Consider the following 19,955-nt stretch of genomic DNA (forward strand, 5'->3'; position numbering starts at 1 on the left):
CATTTCATTTCTCCCCTTAGTAATTTAGTAACTGTTGGAGAGTGATGAGCATTGGAGACTTTCTGGCTATGTCCCTATGGCCAGATGTACAACGACAAAGGCATCCTCTGAGATGCCTTGGAGGTTCAATAGGATGTTACTGTTGTTATCCACCTGGCTATAGGGACATAATCATAAGCTTCTCTGATGCCCACTGTTTTCCACAAGCCCTAAACTGATACCAGAGGTAAGTCAGTCTTGTGAAAAAGGATAGAGGAGATGTGTCATAGTCCGGCCTAATCAAAATCTTACAAAACATGTAAGACCTTGGCTAACGTGGCATGTTCCGTGTAGGGGCACTTTAATTGTCACAAAATGTTGATGCTTATGTTATTGTTTTTCCTATCACTATTATTTTTATTGGTTTTGTTTTTTTAACAGGAAATGGAAGAATTTGTCCAGAGTTCAGGGGAACACGGTATTGTGGTATTTTCTCTTGGTTCAATGCTTAAAAACCTAACAGATGAAAAGAGTAACATGGTTGCACAGGCACTCAGCCAACTTCCACAGAAGGTCAGTGTGCTGGATGTATTTTTTTTAAAAAAAGTTATTTGTACACTAAAGAATTTATCACACAAGGATCTTCTCCCACTAAAGAAGTGTTGCTTGTAAATGAACTATACAGTCACTATGATAGAAAACCTCTTCTGAACAAATCTTGCCAAGAAAACCCTATGAGAGGTTTGCCTTAGGGTCGCCATAAGTCAGAAATGACTTGAAGGCACACAACAACGACAACAAAGGTAGATTTTTGCAATTCATATTTAGGATAATGATGATGATGATGATGATGATGATGATGATAATAATAATAATAATAATAATAATAATAATAATTTTAATTCCACTTTTCACAAAGAAATCAAAGCGGATTCCAACAGTATAAATAAAACATCAAACAATTAAAAATTACAATTTAAAACCCCCCAAACCAGACCCCTCCCCTCAATCATAAAAACAGTGATCAACCCCTAAAAAAGATTAAACATCAAAAAATTTAAAACTGTCCAATATGAATACACTAAAATTTTGGGCCAATTAGCACTAGAAATGAGTCTTCCTCTAGAGGAGGGGGGGACGGGGGTGATGGTATCAATCAGTTATGATATCAGTATCAATGAGGGGAGGCAAGTCTAATGCATCTAATGGATCTAAAGATCATTGTGCCATTTCAAAGACTTCAAGCGCTCCCCCTCAAACACATTTTTAAAACTAGGTATTAACAACAGGTGAAGGAGTGCTGAGCTACTGGCAACTGAGGTGCTGAAGGGTGACATGCACAGTCTTTCCTGCCAGCGAGCCACAGTGCAACGAGCCACAGTGCGCTTCTTGTCCCATCATGGCTTGTGAGAGGGATGGAGGGGGCTGCTTGTGCCATCCTTCACCACTCTACTTGTTACCACCTTGGAACTCCTTTGGTTAGTGCAACTGCTTGGCTTCTAAGGTGGCTTTTAGGTGGGTTGAATCAGGAGACGGATTACAGCCATGTCTCCCATTCAGGACCTCAACGTTCTTCACTTATCTGAATGAGTTTGGCATGGTCTTGCTTCAAGAAACCACATTTTTGTTCACAGGTTTGCGTCCTTCTGTGTCTCTGAAGGTATGGGTAGATGGGGCTTTGTTTTTGTTTCTTTTTCTTTTGATGCCTTGACTGTTGTGCTACCTGTGACCTTTTTATGCATGGGTGTGAACGCTGGACAGTAAGAGAATCAACTCATTGTAAATGTGATCCTGTAGTCGAGTTCTCCAAACAACATGGACCACTAAAACAACAACAACAAATAAATAGGCCCAATAGCAAATCAAGGATAAACTCTTCCTAGAAACAAAAATGACTAAACTGAAGCTATCATACTTTGGACATATCATGAGGTGATATGACATGGGACAGCACTAAAGAGGACTGCAGTGTAGGTGGATAGACTGAATAACTGGAACCATGCCTCTGAATCTGCAAGATCTCTACAGGGCTATTAATAACAAGATGTCTTGGATGTCTCTCATTTGTAGGGCTGCCATAAATCACTTAATAAAAACAACATTTGTGACTCTTGCATTTTACTTTTAAAATATATTTTAAAAATATGTTACTCCTACCAATGCCCATAGAGAAGATGCTGTATCAGCTTGGCTTAAATCTGAATCTTATTTGAAATACTCAGCTAAATTCCATCACTCTTTTCCTATTATTGTGGATGATTTTAATGCAGGGGCAGGAATTAATCTGGCAGATTTCTCTACCTAATTTAACTATAAAAAGCTGGCATGGAAAAACTTAAACACAGTTTATGCCATTTCAAAAACAGTTGTATTAATCCTGTAGACATGTTTGCTCCAACTTGTTTTTAAAAATGATCTATGTATTTTGAACAATTCTAATGCTGAGGGTGTTTGGGAAAAATTCACATATGTTTCCTTATGGGGATCAAGGGTGGTTTATTATTATTTTAGTTCTTAAGTATCTGAAAACACCGGATAGTAATGAATTTAAGAAAGCCTTTTGATCATGAACAGCTCCAGCAATATGGCCAGGAACTTAAAATATTAACTTCTTTTTAAAAATAACAATGAATTCTTTCAAAAGAGCTCTTAAAATGAGGAACCAAATTGGTGCCTCCCAGGCATTCATAGAAAGCTGCTGGGAGAGATTTCTCACCATTTGCAAAGAAAAAGAGGGTAATTGCTCTCATAGCCAGTCCACTTTAGATTTGGCATATTTTTCCTGATCCCTGCAATTTACAGAGATTTTTTATGAATCTACCTGTTCAGTTCTATTATTCCCTTCAAACCAGAAAAGTCTAAAATATTCTTAACAAAAAAGAGAGAAAAGGAAAGGGAAAAAAGATCAAAGATTATATTTGCAGTATTTAACAAAGTCATTCAGTAGCCTCTTAATATCCAAACAAATCTGAACAAATCTGAATGGCATCATTTTCATTTAACAGGTGGGTTTAGTGCAGTTACTAACCATGAGCTAAAATCTAATCTTAGCAGTAAATTAGGTTTGGTTAAGTCTAAATTCAACCCCATGTATTTAATGATTAAAAAGAAAGGGTCTAAAACATAAGTGGCCATTGTAACCCACTTTCGTAGCCCCTGGAGCCTCCTCTGTTTTCCCCAAAGCACTTTGAATCCCCCCTTATTAAAAATGCCTTGGTGACATTTTCAGCAAAATTGTCTAAAAATGGCACCCCCCCCCCCCCCAATAAGTGCAAACGTGTAAATCCTCCTTCATACCCTACGACAATTCAAAAAGGACATTGAGAAACTGGAGCGTGTCCAGAGGAGGGCGACTAAAATGGTGAAAGGTCTGGAAACCTTGCCCTATGAGGAACGACTCAGGGAGCTGGGGATGTTTAGCCTGGAGAAGAGAAGATTAAGAGGTGATATGATAGCCCTGTTTTAAATATTTCAAGGGATGTCATATTGAGGAGGGAGCAAGCTTGCTTTCTGCTGCTCCAGAGAACAGGACCCGGAACAATGGATGCAAGCTACAGGAAAAGAGATTCCACCTCAACATTAGGAAGAACTTCCTGACAGTAAGGGCTGTTCGACAGTGGAACAAACTCTCCCGGAGTGTAGTGGAGTCTCCTTCCTTGGAGGTCTTTAAGCAGAGGCTAGATGGCCATCTGTTGGGGATGCTTTGATTTGGATTTCCTGCATGGCAGAATGGGGTTGGACTGGATGGCCCTTGTGGTCTCTTCCAACTCTATGATTCTATGACACCCCTCCAGAGTCCCCCTTTCTTTCAATGCCTTTTCCTCCCTCCATTTCATCTTCAAAATAGGGACTGGAAGCAATGCAGCATGATTTCTGCTTGCCATTTTAAAGGAGAAAGTTTGTGGGAGGAGAGGTATTTTGGCACACTCAGGGATGCAGGAGCATCAAGAGGTGAGAAATTCACTCCTGGCCCCCTCACAATTGGCCACCCCTGGTTTAAGGAGAAAAATATAAAACATATCAGGAAAAGAAATCCTATTCAAGTATGCAAGTGCTATTCGAGAAACTTCAAAATAAATATCATCTTAGAAAGCCAGATGTCTTTGGGTAAGTATGAAATGTAATTTACTTTTCTAACTGTGTTACAAGGGAGATTTCCCTCTTTTTTGTATTTCTTTCTAGGTGATTTGGCGATACAAAGGGAAAAAGCCAGAAACATTAGGTTCCAATACCCGACTTTATGACTGGATACCACAGAATGATCTGCTTGGTGAGAAATCTTATGCTGCAGTGTTGTTTGGTTTTGCAGCTCTGTTCAGACAATCACTAGAGAATCTGTCTCATGTTCTTATCTCCTGGCTGTCATGGGCAGTAAGAATGAATAGCTTCCACCTGTGTCGTTCCATTTTTGTTCACTGTATTCACTTTACCTGCTTTCTGGCCTAGCCTGAATAATTTCTAACATCTCCTGGTGGACTACACCAGCTTAACTACACTGGCATAAGTAGTGGCAGTATGAAAAAACAGGCCACGAACCCAGGAACCATGCAAGAAGTCAGAAGTACAGGCTGTTTGGAGCTGGTGGATTTTGCCCATCTTCCCTTGCCAGCACTGCATGGTCCTGGACAAAGTCTAACCACTAACATACTGCACTGATCAGATCTTTGTCTCAAAGTAATAGTAGAATTGGCAAATGCACAATTTTCTCTTCCTTCCTTCCCTTCCCTTGGTGATTACTAATATGATTGACAGACCAGAGCTATCCCAAGCCCTGAGATTTTAGGGCCAAACCTGAGACCTAGGCACGATCTCTCCTGATGTCACTGGTTGGGCCTGAAGATGCTATAGTGTGATGATACAAAGGGCAGCCTCTGGAGATGCAATCAGCCATTAAACCACAGTTACACAACTTATATAGTGCGTCCTTCCCTTATGTGGGGGATCCATTCTGGACCCCCCAGTGTAAGGCAAATACCATGTATGGTGGAGCCCCATTGAAAACAATAGGGCTCGTGCCCATGCCATTGCCTCCTCCAGTGCACAGCTTTCAGCGTATGCTTAAGGCGCACCCACGTATGACACAGGCGCACTGTACCATTCAAATAATAATTTTTAAAACCCAGTCCAAGTAATGGACTATACATGTACACACACTCTTTGAGGCAGCACTCTTGCCTTTGGATTCCTCCTGCTCATCCTGAGAACAGAAACTAGGCTCTGAGATTTGGCAGTTACCAATGTACACATGCACGGATACATATTGATTAAATCGGTGAATTAAGAAATCTCAATTATATCACACAATTACAGCCAGATTACCTTGCACTGTGCTTTCACAAAAGGTCCAATACATACAAAGTGGCATAGGTGCCCATGTTCTAAGTCTCTGCACATTTATCCTGCACATATTAGCTGACTCCTGCTCAATCCTTCCTTGAACTTCTCTTCTGCAATAGTGCTAGTTGATTCCTATACTGTAGATCTCTTTAGAATCCACAACTGTATGTCTGAGAGCAGGGAACCGTCTAATTCAAAATAATAATAATAATAATAATAATAATAATAATAATAATAATAACTGTAAGCCGTTCTGAGAGCCTTTAGAGCTGAAGGGCAGGGTATAAATACCGTAAATAAATAAATAAATAATTTGCAGCTCCAATCCAGAGAAGATTTATCGAATGTTAGTCTGAATGAAATTAAAGGGTTCACACTGTTCCACTGCTTTCAGTGGGGTTTTAACACAATAACTTTATTTGGACTGAAGCCCTTGTGTACCTTTACATGGACAGATAAGGAAATCTGGAATGGGATGTTAAAATCTACAAGCAGAGACAGTTGGGTAGCATACAGTAACAGCTGCTCTACAGGTTTATACATTAGATTGGTAAAGTATTAGAAGTTTATACAGTGGAACCTCACCATACGCGCGCTCGCCATACGCGGCCTTGAGCATACGCGCTCAAGCCGCGGCGCGCGCATGGGGCAGAAGGGGCGGCACGTCCCATTCAATTGAATGGGCACGTGCGCCCGTTGCGCCCCGTGCGCCGCCGCGCACGAGCCCCATTGTTTACAATGGGGCTCGAACACAGGCGGAAATCGCCATACACGGCGGGATCCAGAATGGATCCCCCGCGTATGGCGAGGTTCCACTGTAAATTATTATTCCAGTCACAGATTCACACCAGCATCTCATCCTTAAAGTCTTTATACATCTCCTTTATTTTTATTTACAGGTGGGTGAGAATTTTGTTTCAATTCTTTTAATCAATTTATTGAAATTCAAATATAGGAAAAAAACAAAATTGACAGATTTGACAATTAAATTTTAAAAAATTAAATTTAAAATGTACATAGTTCTTCCTATTAGCTCTATAACAACCAGCATCATTTGTTCTTCTATGCTTCCCAGGACTATTCTTTCCTATGGTTTTGTTCTGGATATTAAAATCACTACCACCCAGATAACCAAAATAATTCTTAGGATTTTATCAATGTGGAACCCATTTTTCCCCTGCAATGTTTACCACCAAAAAGGAGGAAACAGTAGAAACCTCTGGATGTCCCATAGAAAAAGCAAAATATATTCAAATAAGGTTATTGATAAAGGAAGAGCTATTTTCAAAGGACAGTTTAGAACCCTAAATATGTATCTGATAATGTGTACTTTCAATTATTTGTGATCTGGAAATTACAAAATATCTTTATTCTCTCCTACTGCCGATTTGTGGTGATCCAAGATCATACTCCCATTTCAAGGAAACATTTGACTGTTTAGAATAAATGACAGCCTTCTGGAATTGAACTGAGCTGGCATATACTAGTAAACAGTTCCAATAACAAGTTGTTATCATTCCTTTCATATATTACTCAGCACGTTCTTCTATTTCCTTTCCAGGACATCCCAAGACAAAAGCCTTTATAACACACGGTGGAACAAATGGGGTCTATGAAGCCATTTACCATGGGATTCCCATGGTAGGGATCCCCATGTTTGCTGACCAGCCTGATAACATTGCTCACATGAGAGCAAAGGGAATGGCTATAGAGTTGAATATCCACACAATGAAAGCACAAGACTTGTTGGACGCTGTGAATACTGTCATTCACAATGTGACGTAAGTCTATTGGAAATCCTTCTCTGAAAGCAGATCATTATTTATATGCTGTGTCTAAGACTAAAAACTCTGCCAATGAATTTTGCAGGAAAATACGGATTTTTAAACACATAGTAGTGAGGTTCTGTGACCAAGCTAATTCCCATTTGCGTTTCTTTCTTTGCTATTACGAATATCTTCTCCGATTACCATCCCAGTATCTATTTCTACTACATTTAACATTTCCCCACTCCTCATAACTACAGTTGAATCTAGCATCTTTCCATTTTGCATCTGGGACTGAATGTTGTGAACTGTTACTGAACCAAAAATAATTTCAAAACTGTGGCATTTCTTTATTATCCAATTTAAAAAAAAATGAAACTAGCATTCTCATTTTGATTTTCACAGCAAAGAACTGAATGCAAAATTAATCTAGAGCAGGGAGGGTGAATATATGGCTTTCTAGATGTTGCTGAACTGCAGCTCCCATCAACACTCACTGTGAGTGGTGGCTAGGCTGGCAAGATGTCATTGGAATTGGAGTCCACCAACATTTGGAGGGGCTGTGCTTAGAAGAAAAATATAGCACTATTGTCATTTATTTATGAAAATGTGGAGGAATCGTTCCTAGTATCAACGTGAAACCACAGAATTTTTTTCTTTAACAAAGAGCCTAACTGGACGATAATAGAAGGCTGAAACGCAGCTGGAGAGAAGTAGCTTTCTCCTTGCATCTTTGTCTGCTGTAGAACGCCTGTTTTCCTCAAGGGAGAGGGCTGTAGAAGCATGTCTTTTGTTGGGCTGGAAAATTCCATTTGGCAAAATGCACGCTTTTATGACCATCTGCCTCAGGAAGTGCTATGATAGCATGTAGCGAGGCAAGGAGAAAGCCACTTCTCTCCGGCACTTTATTAAAACAGTAAATTGCTTTCAATTAAACAGCTATTACACAAGAACTAAGGCACTGTGGAAGTTAATGAGAACTCGAAGACTTTCATGGTCGGCATTCATAGTTTTTTTGGGCTATGTGATCACGTTCTAGAAGAGTTTATTCCTGATGTTTCGCCAGCATCTGTGGTTGGCATCTGATGCCAGCCACAGATGCTGGCGAAACGTCAGGAATAAACTTTTCTAGAAGATGGCCACATAGTCTAAGAAACTCACAAAAAACTATTAATGAGAACTGTTTATTCATCTTTAATCCTTTGTATATGAGGTTGCTGTTTACCAAGCACTGCAGTAGACACAATTTCTGGTTCTATTGCACTTTATTCTTATTTCTTTCTCCACTCTCACCTCTGCAGATATAAGGAAAATGCAGTACGAGTATCGCAGATTCATCATGACCAACCCATGAAGCCTCTAGATCGAGCTGTCTTTTGGATTGAGTTTGTCATGCGCCACAAAGGTGCCAAGCACTTGAGAGTTGCTGCCCATGACTTGACCTGGTACCAGTATCATAGCATTGATGTCATTGTCTTCCTGATCAGCTGTGTAGCACTTTTCATATTCATTGCTATAAAAAGCTGCTTATTTTGCTGTCAGAAATGTGGCATCACGAAGAAAACAAAAACGGAATAGTTTTTGGGACACTGCCATCATGTGCCTTAAATTATCCAGCAAGTTCAGACTGGGTATATTTAACCATTTACCATGATGTTCAGTTTGATTGAATGCGTAAGGAAACCTAGCTTTCTCAGGCTTCATTCAAGGTGGCATAGATTTACAAGTATTAATAAAGATACCTATAAAAAACTTTGTTGTTGTTGGGTGCTTTCAAGTAGTTTCCGACTTATGGTGACTGTAAGGTGAACCTATCATGGGATTTTCTGGAGCTAGGAGTGTGTTACTCACCCAAAATGATCCAGTTTTCCATGGCTGAGTAGGAAATCAAACTTTGATCTTTCAGAGTCATAGTCCCATGAGCAAACTACTACACCATGCTGGATTTCAAAACTTTAGGTTTTGCCCCTCCTTTGAAGCCAGCCTCATTGCTCACCTCTTCTTCCTCCTCTTCTCCTGTTGCTGCAGCTCTTCCTCCTTTTTCATCCTCCTCCTCCCCCTCCTCTTCACCCAGTCTCTGCTCTTCCTCCCCCTTTTCCTTCCTCCTTCTCTCTCCTTCTCTTCCTCACCTCGACCACCACTGCTATTGCCCCCCTCCCCATGAGCTTACCATCCGCAGAGGGTCAAATCCATGGATGGCAAGTGCGTGGGTATGGAGGGTGGACTGCACATCTGATGAAGTCAAAGTATATATAGCAGTTGCAGAAATTCTTGCTAGAGTAGGAATTTGGGCATGTTTGTTAAATGTCTGTGTTCAAGTGGTTAAGACAGTGCTTTTGAAATGGAAAGAACAGATTCCTCCTACTGGTTGTTTTTATAAATAATGTACAACAGAAATAAAGCAGCACATACATGTTGGAGTCTACTTGAAGTCAATGGAATATGCAAAATTAAATGCATACATTCCACTTGGAGGATTGTCCTCTATGTCTATTTTGGATAGATCTTTCTTTCCGGGATTGACAGAGTGACCAGGAAAGGCAAGGGCTGCCAAGTGTTCAGTTCTACAGCACTGAAATGATTCTTTCAGGAGACAGGTTATCTGAGGGTGGGAGTGGAACCAATAAGCTTCATAAATAAGCACACAAATGTTGCATTCCAGAGCACTCTCTCCTTGGTAGTAAGTCCTATTGAGAAAACACACATGATTCAAGCACAAAAATTTGTATTATGGTTTCCTGGTATCCCAAATGTAAGCCTGTGCATGCCTTGAGTTTAAAGGAGTAGAAAAAGTGGTACTAGCTGCAGAATTTAGTTTCCTCTAATCAGTTGTTATTTTTTGTAAAAAATAACAGGTTTCTATCCTTTATGGCTCTGAACGATATGCATTGAAAAACCTACAGAAGCCAGAGGTGGTTGTGTAAGATTTCAGGCTTGCCTTGCTTCCTTCCTCTGAAAATCAAAGCTAAACCAAAGGATACTTCATAGAGAATTCACTTTCTTGGCATATGATTTTGAAATGGCTAAACTGCATTTTTATAGTGCATCCAGTACAATCCCACATGTATCACTTGGCTCTAGAATAATCTATGAAGGTTCACAGCCAACATGTTTTACTTGGTAATCTGGAACCACTATTTTCAGACACCAACAAAAATGGCAACTTCTACCATCTCATCACTTTTTTGCTGTGAATAAAACACATTTTGGTAAGCCCAGAGATAGAGATTACAGGCTGGAAAAATCAGCTTTAAATAAGATGACCTCAGGTAGGACCTCAAAGAATATGGAATTAATGACTATTTTCCATCTCTGCAAATAAAAACTGACATAGAGCTATCTGTTCTCTGTCTTTAGGTGAAACACAGTAGCTCCTGTGTTAGCTTGGAAAAAAGCATTAAGTAACAAGACAACCATCATGTCAGCAAAGCTGGAAATTAAATGTAATGTAGTTTGTAAAGTCAAGTGAAATCAATTAGGTAATGTGACATTATCAAATGATTGTGATGTGGCAACCCATCAAACCTACCTAGGAGTAAGGTCCATTAACAGTAGCTGGGCTTACCTCTGAGTAAATCTGTATGCATTGGTAATCATATTTATAATTGACTGTTACTACCTCATTCCCTATCCTCCTATCTCTGCAACATCAACTTTCCCACGTTAATGGTTTTCAAAAGCTTTGCATGTTGGCTTGTCTGCTAACTGGTTGTCTGCTACAAATTTCAGAGTATACTTAACAGGAATTTGCAGTGCAATTTCAATTAAATGTGGTACAGCATCAAGGCTATGAGGTACAGTATCATGATTCCTTCATGTGGTGTGAGGGAGAAACCTAAAACAGACACAACAACTTCTTGTCTCTCCAACATTTTGTTAAGTAAGCCACTGAGCCAGAAGTGACATTTTCAGATCAGTGCTTTGTTACTGTTGTTGCAGAAGCTGTTAATGCAGGAAAATCCATGGATAATGACTCTTACCAATTTATTATAAAAAAGCAATGGTAGCAATGTAGAATACAGCAGCATTTTGTGTTCTATGCGTCGGACTGTCTAAACAACGTGGATGTTTCAAGGAAATAAGGGACTGGGAGAAGCAATTAAACAATAGCATTAACCAAAATGCCACCAGAACAAAGGAACATTCTTTTTGAAGGTTAAAAATTAGGTATCAATATCTTTATATTGCTTTCATTATTGAACACGCTTGACTTTTACAGAAGTTAAAAAAAAACAAACAGCCAGAAAAACCAAGACATGGCTGCTCCAAAGCTGCCATACAACCCAAACCATCACACTCAGTATTTGCATACTTGATAGCAGCATTCCCCTCCCCCCCCGACATAAATCATGTAAAAACTACATATAAGAAAACAGAGCAAAAATCTTATCACAGTTATCAATATTGAAAAAAATGTGATTAAATTACTGTTAACATAAACACATGGGGAAGATAATTTATCTACATATTTTAAACTGTTTCCCAAGACTACTCAAATTAAAGTAATCAAGCTTTGCACATGTTTTTGGCTGATGGGTTTTTTTCCAGTTCACAGCTTACTGCATGCTTGGAACAAAGAGGGTCAATTATAAATCCTTCTACACAATAAAGTAGGCCGATGGAGGAAAAAAGTTTACTACCTGTAAACACACAAATATACAAGCCTCTGCTTCTTTAAGTGACTGTCGTTCCATAATGCATTATCTTCTGTATCTTCCTCTTTCCCCCCTGTCTCTGTCCCGATCACATATTCTCTCTCTCTCCCTGTCCCTCCCCCGATCTCGGTCTCTGTCTCTTCTTGTATCTCGGGGTCGATCCCGTTCACGTTCTCGCTCACGTTCCCGCTCTCGCTCTCGGGGCCTGCTTCTTCGGCCGCTCACAACTGCTTGTGTCCGACGTAGAAAGTCATCTACTCTCATGTCATAGTCATGCTATGGAAGTCAAAGCAATTTTAAGTAGCACTTAGTTAAAGATCCACAAATCCTACTATGCCAACTTGTGCCTACAACAATTTTTGGATCCTAAAAAATTTAGAAGGATATTTTGTTAGAGGGGCTCCAAATTGGGGTAAGAAGAAGATCCACTTTGATAGTGGGGACAAGGGACCTTTTGGAATCGATTTCCAACACAGAGCGAAGGCAAATCGGGAATTGGTTTAAACTGCAAGTGGGAATAAGCCCTTGGTTTTGCTTTTTAAAACCAAATTAAATTATTAGCACAGATACCAAATCCCTTTGCTCCACTACTGATGAGTAGTTAGTATAGGTTGAATCTCCCTTATCTCGACTTCTGAAATGCTCCAAAACCCAAAACATTTTTCATGGGTGGCTGGCTGAGAAATTGACACCTTTGCTTCCTGATGATTCAAGGTAGACAAACTTTTTTCATGCACAAAATTATTTAAAATATTGGATAACATTACCTTCAGGTTATGTGTATAACATATATATGAACTATAAATGAATGCTGTGTTTTGCTTGGGAGCTCAGAGCAGATCCCTAAAGCTCAGTAAGCTTGGAAGCATACATGAAGATGGAAAAGGGACTGTTGGATGGCACAAGTGCAGTACTGTTCTTGTGCCATCCAACAGTCCCTTTTCCATCTTCATGTATGCACTGTCAAAATATATACAGTGGGCCCTTGTTATCCACTGCGGTTTGTTTCCAGGAGCCTGAGGATAACAAAATCCGTGGATGCTAAAGTCCCATTAAATACAATGGCATTGCAAAATGGTGTCCCTTATATAAAATAGCAAAAACAAGGTTTGATATTTGGAATGTATACTTTTTTTTGAATATTTTCAAGCTGTGGATGCTTGAATCCATGGATAAAAAAATCTGTGGATAAGGAGGGCCGACTGTACAGGTATTTTGGTTTTTCCATCCCAGACTTCTCAGCAATTTCCATGTTAAATAGAGTTTTGAAATTCCAATCCTATCTAAAACAAAATCTGAAAGGTAATAAATATTCAAATCTAATATATTAAGTGTTTCAACTGCACCTGACCAGTCACTTATCAATACTTATTACTAATAAAAAGCCACTCAAGACACACTTACCACTCGCTTATCTCGATATCGTGCATCATGTGGTATGGGATGGTGCCCTGAGTAAGGAGGGTGAGCTTGTGGTGGAGGAGCGTGGTGCTGGTAATAAGGGTGATGGGGAGGCTGTTCCATACCTGGGTAGGGAGGCTGAAAAGAAACACCAGTCTGTTATTCCAATAATTTTCCACCTTAAGGTCATCAGTGCAGAAAACAAATTCAGTATCCAACTGTTATTGCAATTAATGAAGTGCTTCAAAGCTAACACTTCATTGAAATGAGGAAATGTTCTTTCAAGTTCAAAGTGATTAAAACTTTATCAAATCCACACACAGACTCCACATTTTTCACAAATGAATGCAGAACGAGGCTGTGGTGATTTACAATATTTTGTTACTCAGAGTGCATCCATATAGACAGGTCCTAGCGTAACAAAAAGTTATTGTGCCGTTTTTTCTGCCCCCACCCACCCCATGAATTTTCTATAGTAAGGGGAAAAAATGGAGGTGGTGGGAAATACAGGAAAGTTACAAGCAGAAGAAATTATTGTCAAGATGCCCTTTATTCTGTTAAGGCAAAAGTATAAGAGCCTCTACCCACTATTCATATAGGTACACATACACTTCACACACACACACACAAAATCTCTTCATGTTCAAGAAAAAACATACCTTTGGAAGAATTAAACTGGTAGTGAGGACATTCACTTGGCAATCGGTGCCTAAGCTCTACAAAGTAAAATAAAAGGCTGCCAGAATGCTAGGCAGAATGTTTCTTAATGGGGTCAGGATTGTTGTAATATATAGACAATCTTCTCTGCAATGATCCAGCCCATAAAAATATGATTGCATTTGATCTGAAGTGATTACTTTGAAAGTCAAAATGGAGGGAAATTGGAAGTGTAAGGGGAGCCTATTCAGTTGGAGCCAAACCATTTTCTCTTTTACAGTAAAATATTTGAGAATTATTCTTAAAACATTATTACATCCCTGTCATTCTGTTGCAAATCTCATGTATCCAAGACTTGAAGGTTACACTGTTGACAAGAGGAGTACATAGCATTCAAGTGGATTACCAGATAAGCAACTCATTTAGGAAGTATCAAATTGTATTTGGATGTTAAAATACTTTCAAATACTGCAGAATACAGAACACCTTGAATTCACTGGTAATCCTCTAACCATACTTTGTCTCAAGATGACAACAAGGCTTCTGTAGAACTCAGCCTTAAGACTCTGTTGCAGTTCACCTATTTTCAGATTCGTCTTTCTACCTAACTAAATCTCAGGTGTGCGGCAGTACAACTTCAAAGATGTGAGCATGTTAAAAATTCTTGTTTGAAATCCATATACAATTCCCTTTTCTTATCTATGAATCTGGTTGTAGAAGTTCCAAATCATGGACCTTTTACAACACTGATTTAGGTCCAGAACATACTGCAGAAACAATCCAGTTTGAGACCGGTTTAACTGCCCTGGCTCAATGCTAGGGAATTTTGGGATTTGTAGTTTTGTGAGACATTTAACCCTCTCTGTCAAGAGAGCTGTGGTGTCACAATAAGCTACAACTCCCAGAATTCCCTAGCATTAAGATAGGACAGTTAAAGAAGTCTCAGACTGGATTATTTCTGCAGTGTGCTTTGGACCTTAGAGACAGAAACCTGAATTATGTCAGTATTTCCAAGAACATATTATAACTGGAATGAAACTGGATACTATTTTATAGCATATATGACAAATATGTGTCCAATTAAATTTATCATGATTTATTCTGTGTTTTCTCCTAAAATAATTTCTCCAGTTTCTGAATGACACTGGGATTAACTATAATTTTAGATGTGCCCAGAGACATTTTTACATTTGATCTGGAATGGAAGATTCCAATTCCATAATCACAAAATGTTATTAAAGAGGTTTACAGTTCCCAAGAAACAAGAAACAAGAACCCCCCCCTGCACAAATGGAATTCTTAATCAATTCTAAGGATCCAGAATATTATATGCCCCGAAAACAACATATGTGTATGTGTGTGTGTGTGGTTGTTTTTTTTAATGTCAAGGTATTTAAAAACTGCAATCCTATATTTACCTAAAGCTTCTTTGAAATCAGTGGAACTGACTTCTGAATACACATAGAACTGCACTGTCAATAATATAAATATACTGAACAATACACCTCTATCCTCTAGGTTCTATACTACAGGAAGAGCATTATATTGTACTGGCTCACAGTTGGCCCTCTGTATCCACAGGGGATCTGTTTTGGAGCCCCACCAGGGATATCAAAATCCCAAGAGGCTAAAGTTCCATTGTCCACAATGGAGGTGTGTGGACGCGGCCACACCACCATTAGGGACAACAGGAATCAATGGTGGCATGGCCGCATGCACACGTTGCCACTGGGGCAATAGGGGCTGTCCCTACTAGCAGCATGACCACATCCTGCACCACCACTGGGGACGTGGGCTTGCCGTTTGCGGATGCTAGACTTCGCAGATGGCAAGTCCATGTATACTGAGGGCTGACTGTATTTATACTCTGCTTTTCCCCCAAGTTGGGACTCAGGTTGGATGGTGCCCTCTAGATGTCTGATTTCAACTCAAAAAAAGCTCCAGCAATCCTGAACAATGGCAAAGATGACAGAGGCTGTTATCTGATGGGTACCATGTTGTCTATGTTGCTCTACTCAGAACATGTCACATTTTAAAATCAATAGTAAATTTGGATATACAATGCACCTATGTCATATGCGAGCTTGCCATATGCAGACACAAGGTCACGTGGATGGCAAGTCTTGGGCCTCTTAATGGCACACACGCCATCATTAAAATAAATAGGAGTAGAGGTCTCATGGTACTTCCCTTATGCAGGGGTGTGTGTGTGTGTCTGTGTGTCTGTGTATAGAATGGATCCCTCGCGTAAAACAAGGGTGCACCCAATTTCGATTTTCTCTCAAATTTGTCCCCCTCCTCTGTATAAATTTCCAAATATTTCATATTTCTAATATTCTGTATTATTTTTCTACTCTTCGGTCATAAACTTCCAGATATTTTAAATTTCTATCACACCATATCTGAGACCCAATTGCTAGGTTGAGGTAAAACGCTAAAAAGGAAACTGAACAGCAGAGTTTTATATTTAAGGCCAAGATGCTATGTCACACTTTGCAATTTATCTGCTTCGGGAATATTTTACCATAAAACTAGAGATCAGCTTATAAAATAGCCATGAAGTGATTCACCCAGATAAAAACACATCATGGCCATAATCCTGCACTGAAACATGTAGTTATGAGACATAGGTGTATTAGGCTCTCCTCTATCATCCCCTCTTTTCTTAACCACAGCCCTCCAAACCTGGCCATTCTCTGGGAAGTGGAGAATAGGGTGAACAACAGACAAGCTCCAGCTATTTTCTTATAAACAGTGACAGCCATCTGCAGAGACTTCTGGGGGTCCTCTGGAAGTCACTGCGGATGATGTCACGCTCTGTATCTGGATGCTTGTCTACTGCTCTCCATTGGCCAGGAAACAGATAGGTTCAGTGTATGTGCATGTGCTGCAGATGAGAATATATGGGTCTTGGTTGTTGCATGGTAAGTACAGACTTCTGACCAATAAAATGAGTTGTGATGGTGTAAATTCTACTTATGCCAGCCCAACTTCTCTCCACATGTCACTGGGTGGAAATACAAGCCAACTTGTGTTGTAGGAATGCTGTGTAACCAATGCTGTGCATACCTCCCTCCTCCTCAGATTAATTTCAGGCTTGGTGCATACTTGCAAATATAGCAAGGACGGCCAATACATAATATACATCTTACGCTACAGATAGACATATGGAAAGACTCTAAAACAAAAATCTTTAACACTTAGAACCACAAATTATTGTAAAAATATGGTATTATTATTATTATAACAATGTGGTATCTTACACTGCTATTTGTTTGGGATTTGAGCATTATTAATCTGCTGGCAATAATATAATGAAATTGTTCTAAATTTTAAAACAAACCAGGAATATTAGATGGCAGAGTTCAGTTGCAATTTGGAATATCCTTGTCAGGAGAACCATTATTTTTCTTTAAAAAAAGAAATCACTGGAGAACTGGGAGTAGAGGTGACTAAATTAGTTTTTTAAAAGAAGCGATTACCCCATTTAAGTCCTGGATACCTACTTTGTAGCTACTGCTATTTTTTTTGCTTCTGCACCTAAATTGGAGGCAATCCCATGCCATAATTTTTCTAATGTGGCTTCTAGTCTGTTACCTTCTTTGCATCTTAATCTCCCAGTGCTCTCCCCAGGTGAAAGCCAGTTTCAATTTAACATTCTGCTTGAGACTGCTTCTCAAATTCTCATCTTGACTTCAAATACGCCAAGATACTTTCTAAATACAGCATACAGACTCTTTGCTGTCTGGATCTAGCTTAAATACTCAAGGATGTTCATAAAAAACACAGTGGGAAATGTAACACCGCTGCTGTAGCAGAAAGGTGGTCAGTGTGCCTTAGGGTTTTAAGTGGCCTCACAAGGCTCCCCCCCTCCTTGGTGAATTGCACATTTCTGTTAGCTCCTTCACTTCCACACATTTTAAAAAATTCCTTAGAAAAAGAAAAGGCTGCCACTTCTGGAAGCTTCCAGGAGCAGTAGCTTCTGACTTTGACAGGTTTTTCCCCTAAGGTTCTTGGTGATAGCAGCAGCAACCTCCCTCCCTTTTCCTGGAAAAAAGCCTAAAATAAGAATAAGTGCTGTCATTTATGATATTCTGCATTTTTAAAAATTGCTGTTGCTTTTGGCACAGCCTGCAGCTGGAGCAGGGTGATAAAAATTTGCTTCTCAAAACTCCCCCACCTGAAATCCTATTGATTTTTATTAGGAAAGCACTGCCTGATGAGCCTTATTTGTATTGGTTCTTTAAACTCAGCCCTTTTATATCCATCGACTTATAATGCAGAAAAGTGACAAAACTAGGAAGCATTTTTAAAAAATGATGAAAAAAACTGCCAGCTACAACATGTCTACAACAATAGTGTGATTGCACTTAAGGCAAAATAAATAAATAAAAAGACATAAAACAAAAATACAAACCATTCCTTGCCAGGGTGGTGGTGGTCCCATGTTGTGGAATTCTCTCACATAATCATTGTAGGACTAAAAAAGAGAAATGTACAGCAATTAAGAAAATAGGTAAGTTTGAAAGCATGTGTTGGTGTAAAAGAAGAAGAAGAAGAAGAAGAAGAAGAAGGGCACAGGCTTACCCCATTTAAAAAGACATCTCTCCGGACTCCTGAAAATCGTCTGTTGAGAAAAAGAGTTGTTAAATTAAGAACCAATATTAAGCAATCATTGCATAAAATGAGTAATATTAGAACACCTCTTACCTGTCTGCATCTTGGTATCTGGGATCCTTTAAATACCCTGTTTAAAACCAAGCAGCATTATATAATATTCACAACTTAATAGAAACATAAACAATAATTAGCTTCTTAGGCATGCTATGGTCTCAGTAAAGACCCATAAAGAATTTTCATTTGGCAAAAAACAACAGCGATTTTAATAATTTGTGAACTTTTTACAAAAATGTACTTTAAATTACCCTAATAAAGCAGATTTCAGTAATGATGTTGGAACTGCTATAAAATACAGACTGGGTCACCATCCAAAGTAACTATGTAATACTATGGCATATGCAATTAAACCAAGGGTCTGTATACGATTCAACTGTATACGATTCGGTGCATTCTGTTAGCCGCCCTGATCACCCGGAAGGGCGGGGTATAAATAAAATTTTTATTATTATTTATTAACCGCCCACAGACCACCACATCCCATATTATTCAATGGTAGCACATAAATGCGGACACATATATTGCTAGTCACTGAATATTATGGGGCATGACTGTCCACATTTTCCCCCATCTGTGGAGTCCCCCAGAACCAAACCCTCACAGATGTTAAGGGTCTATTGTATAATCAAGTTTAAACTGAACATCTGAACTGAGTAATTTTATGTCAGATTTAGCAACAATGCAAACTCAGTAAGGACTTTGTGAATACACTGCAATACCATAAGAAGACATACATATATAGTCAGATAAAATACGCAGGGCAAATTATAATGCCTTAGAAGCTGTACTGGGCACCTTGATCCCTTAGATGTCCCATTAAATGTATCTCACATATAATATCCTTGGTCATTTTTGTGGTTGCCCTCTACAAATGAATGTAACATTTTTTCAAGAAAGCAAACATTCCAGAGGCATGCTTATTTTGTAGAAGGTACACATTCCCAGTGTGCCATGATTTAAGATCAAACTAGAAAAAAGGGGATGAAACCTCAGGCTTTCAGTTGTGAAGAACCTCACTACTAATTTTTGGTGAACCACAGCAGGTTTCTGGTGGTGGTGAGGGATTAACCTCAGACCCATTCAGGTTTTCCACCCTTGCATTAAATTCTAACATTAAAAATTAGTTCTATAATCAGAGTCCTGCAGATCCCCTACCTACCCTTATATCTTTTTCTTACCTTTCACACTCCTACATGAACTCAAGATTCTGCTATCACAAAAATGTGGGTGTATGTGTGTTTGTATGTGTGTGTGTGTGTATATATATATAGATATAAATAAGATATTAACCTGGTCTTTGGTGAAATTCAGGGGGATAATCAATTCTTGGTTTCTTTCTGCTGTTATGAATATCATAATCTTCTGGTCGACGCCTACATAAATTAGACAATAATTAAACAATTGTTTGGAACAACCTTCACAAAGAAAACAGAAGGAACAGGGACTGCTCCATAGTGACTTTCTCGGACAGGTGTATTTGAGA

The 19,955-nt window shown here is 39.2% G+C and overlaps 2 protein-coding genes across 9 annotated transcripts in view; one reads left to right on the forward strand and one right to left on the reverse strand.

Moving 5' to 3' along the window:
• LOC149309379 (UDP-glucuronosyltransferase 2A1-like) overlaps positions 1-8,813 on the forward strand; it is a 41,028-nt gene extending 32,215 nt beyond the window's left edge. For all 5 annotated transcript variants that reach the window (XM_089532321.1, XM_089532319.1, XM_089532320.1 and 2 more), the window contains exons 3-6: positions 421-552; positions 4,162-4,249; positions 6,878-7,097; positions 8,384-8,813. In XM_089532321.1, the coding sequence (XP_089388447.1) occupies positions 421-552; positions 4,162-4,249; positions 6,878-7,097; positions 8,384-8,660 (717 nt within the window). In that variant the 3' untranslated portion in view covers positions 8,661-8,813. The remainder of the gene's footprint in view (positions 1-420; positions 553-4,161; positions 4,250-6,877; positions 7,098-8,383) is intronic.
• Positions 8,814-10,812: 1,999 nt separating this feature from the next.
• The window catches only part of YTHDC1 (YTH N6-methyladenosine RNA binding protein C1), a 31,048-nt gene continuing 21,905 nt past the window's right edge, over positions 10,813-19,955 (reverse strand). For 3 of the 4 annotated variants that reach the window (XM_089532323.1, XM_089532325.1, XM_089532322.1), the window contains 6 exons: positions 19,763-19,845; positions 18,506-18,542; positions 18,383-18,422; positions 18,213-18,275; positions 13,142-13,276; positions 11,246-12,013 (listed from right to left, as the gene is read on the reverse strand). In XM_089532323.1, the coding sequence (XP_089388449.1) occupies positions 11,783-12,013; positions 13,142-13,276; positions 18,213-18,275; positions 18,383-18,422; positions 18,506-18,542; positions 19,763-19,845 (589 nt within the window). In that variant the 3' untranslated portion in view covers positions 11,246-11,782. Of the gene's footprint in view, positions 11,169-11,245; positions 12,014-13,141; positions 13,277-18,212; positions 18,276-18,382; positions 18,423-18,505; positions 18,543-19,762; positions 19,846-19,955 lie in introns of those variants that run through there. The other variant, XM_089532326.1, reaches the window with a different exon arrangement.

This window comes from Sceloporus occidentalis, unplaced genomic scaffold (genome assembly GCF_023333645.1).
Source record: "Sceloporus occidentalis isolate IW3139 unplaced genomic scaffold, rSceOcc1.0.p SCAF_7, whole genome shotgun sequence".
NCBI classification, from domain to species: domain Eukaryota; kingdom Metazoa; phylum Chordata; class Lepidosauria; order Squamata; family Phrynosomatidae; genus Sceloporus; species Sceloporus occidentalis.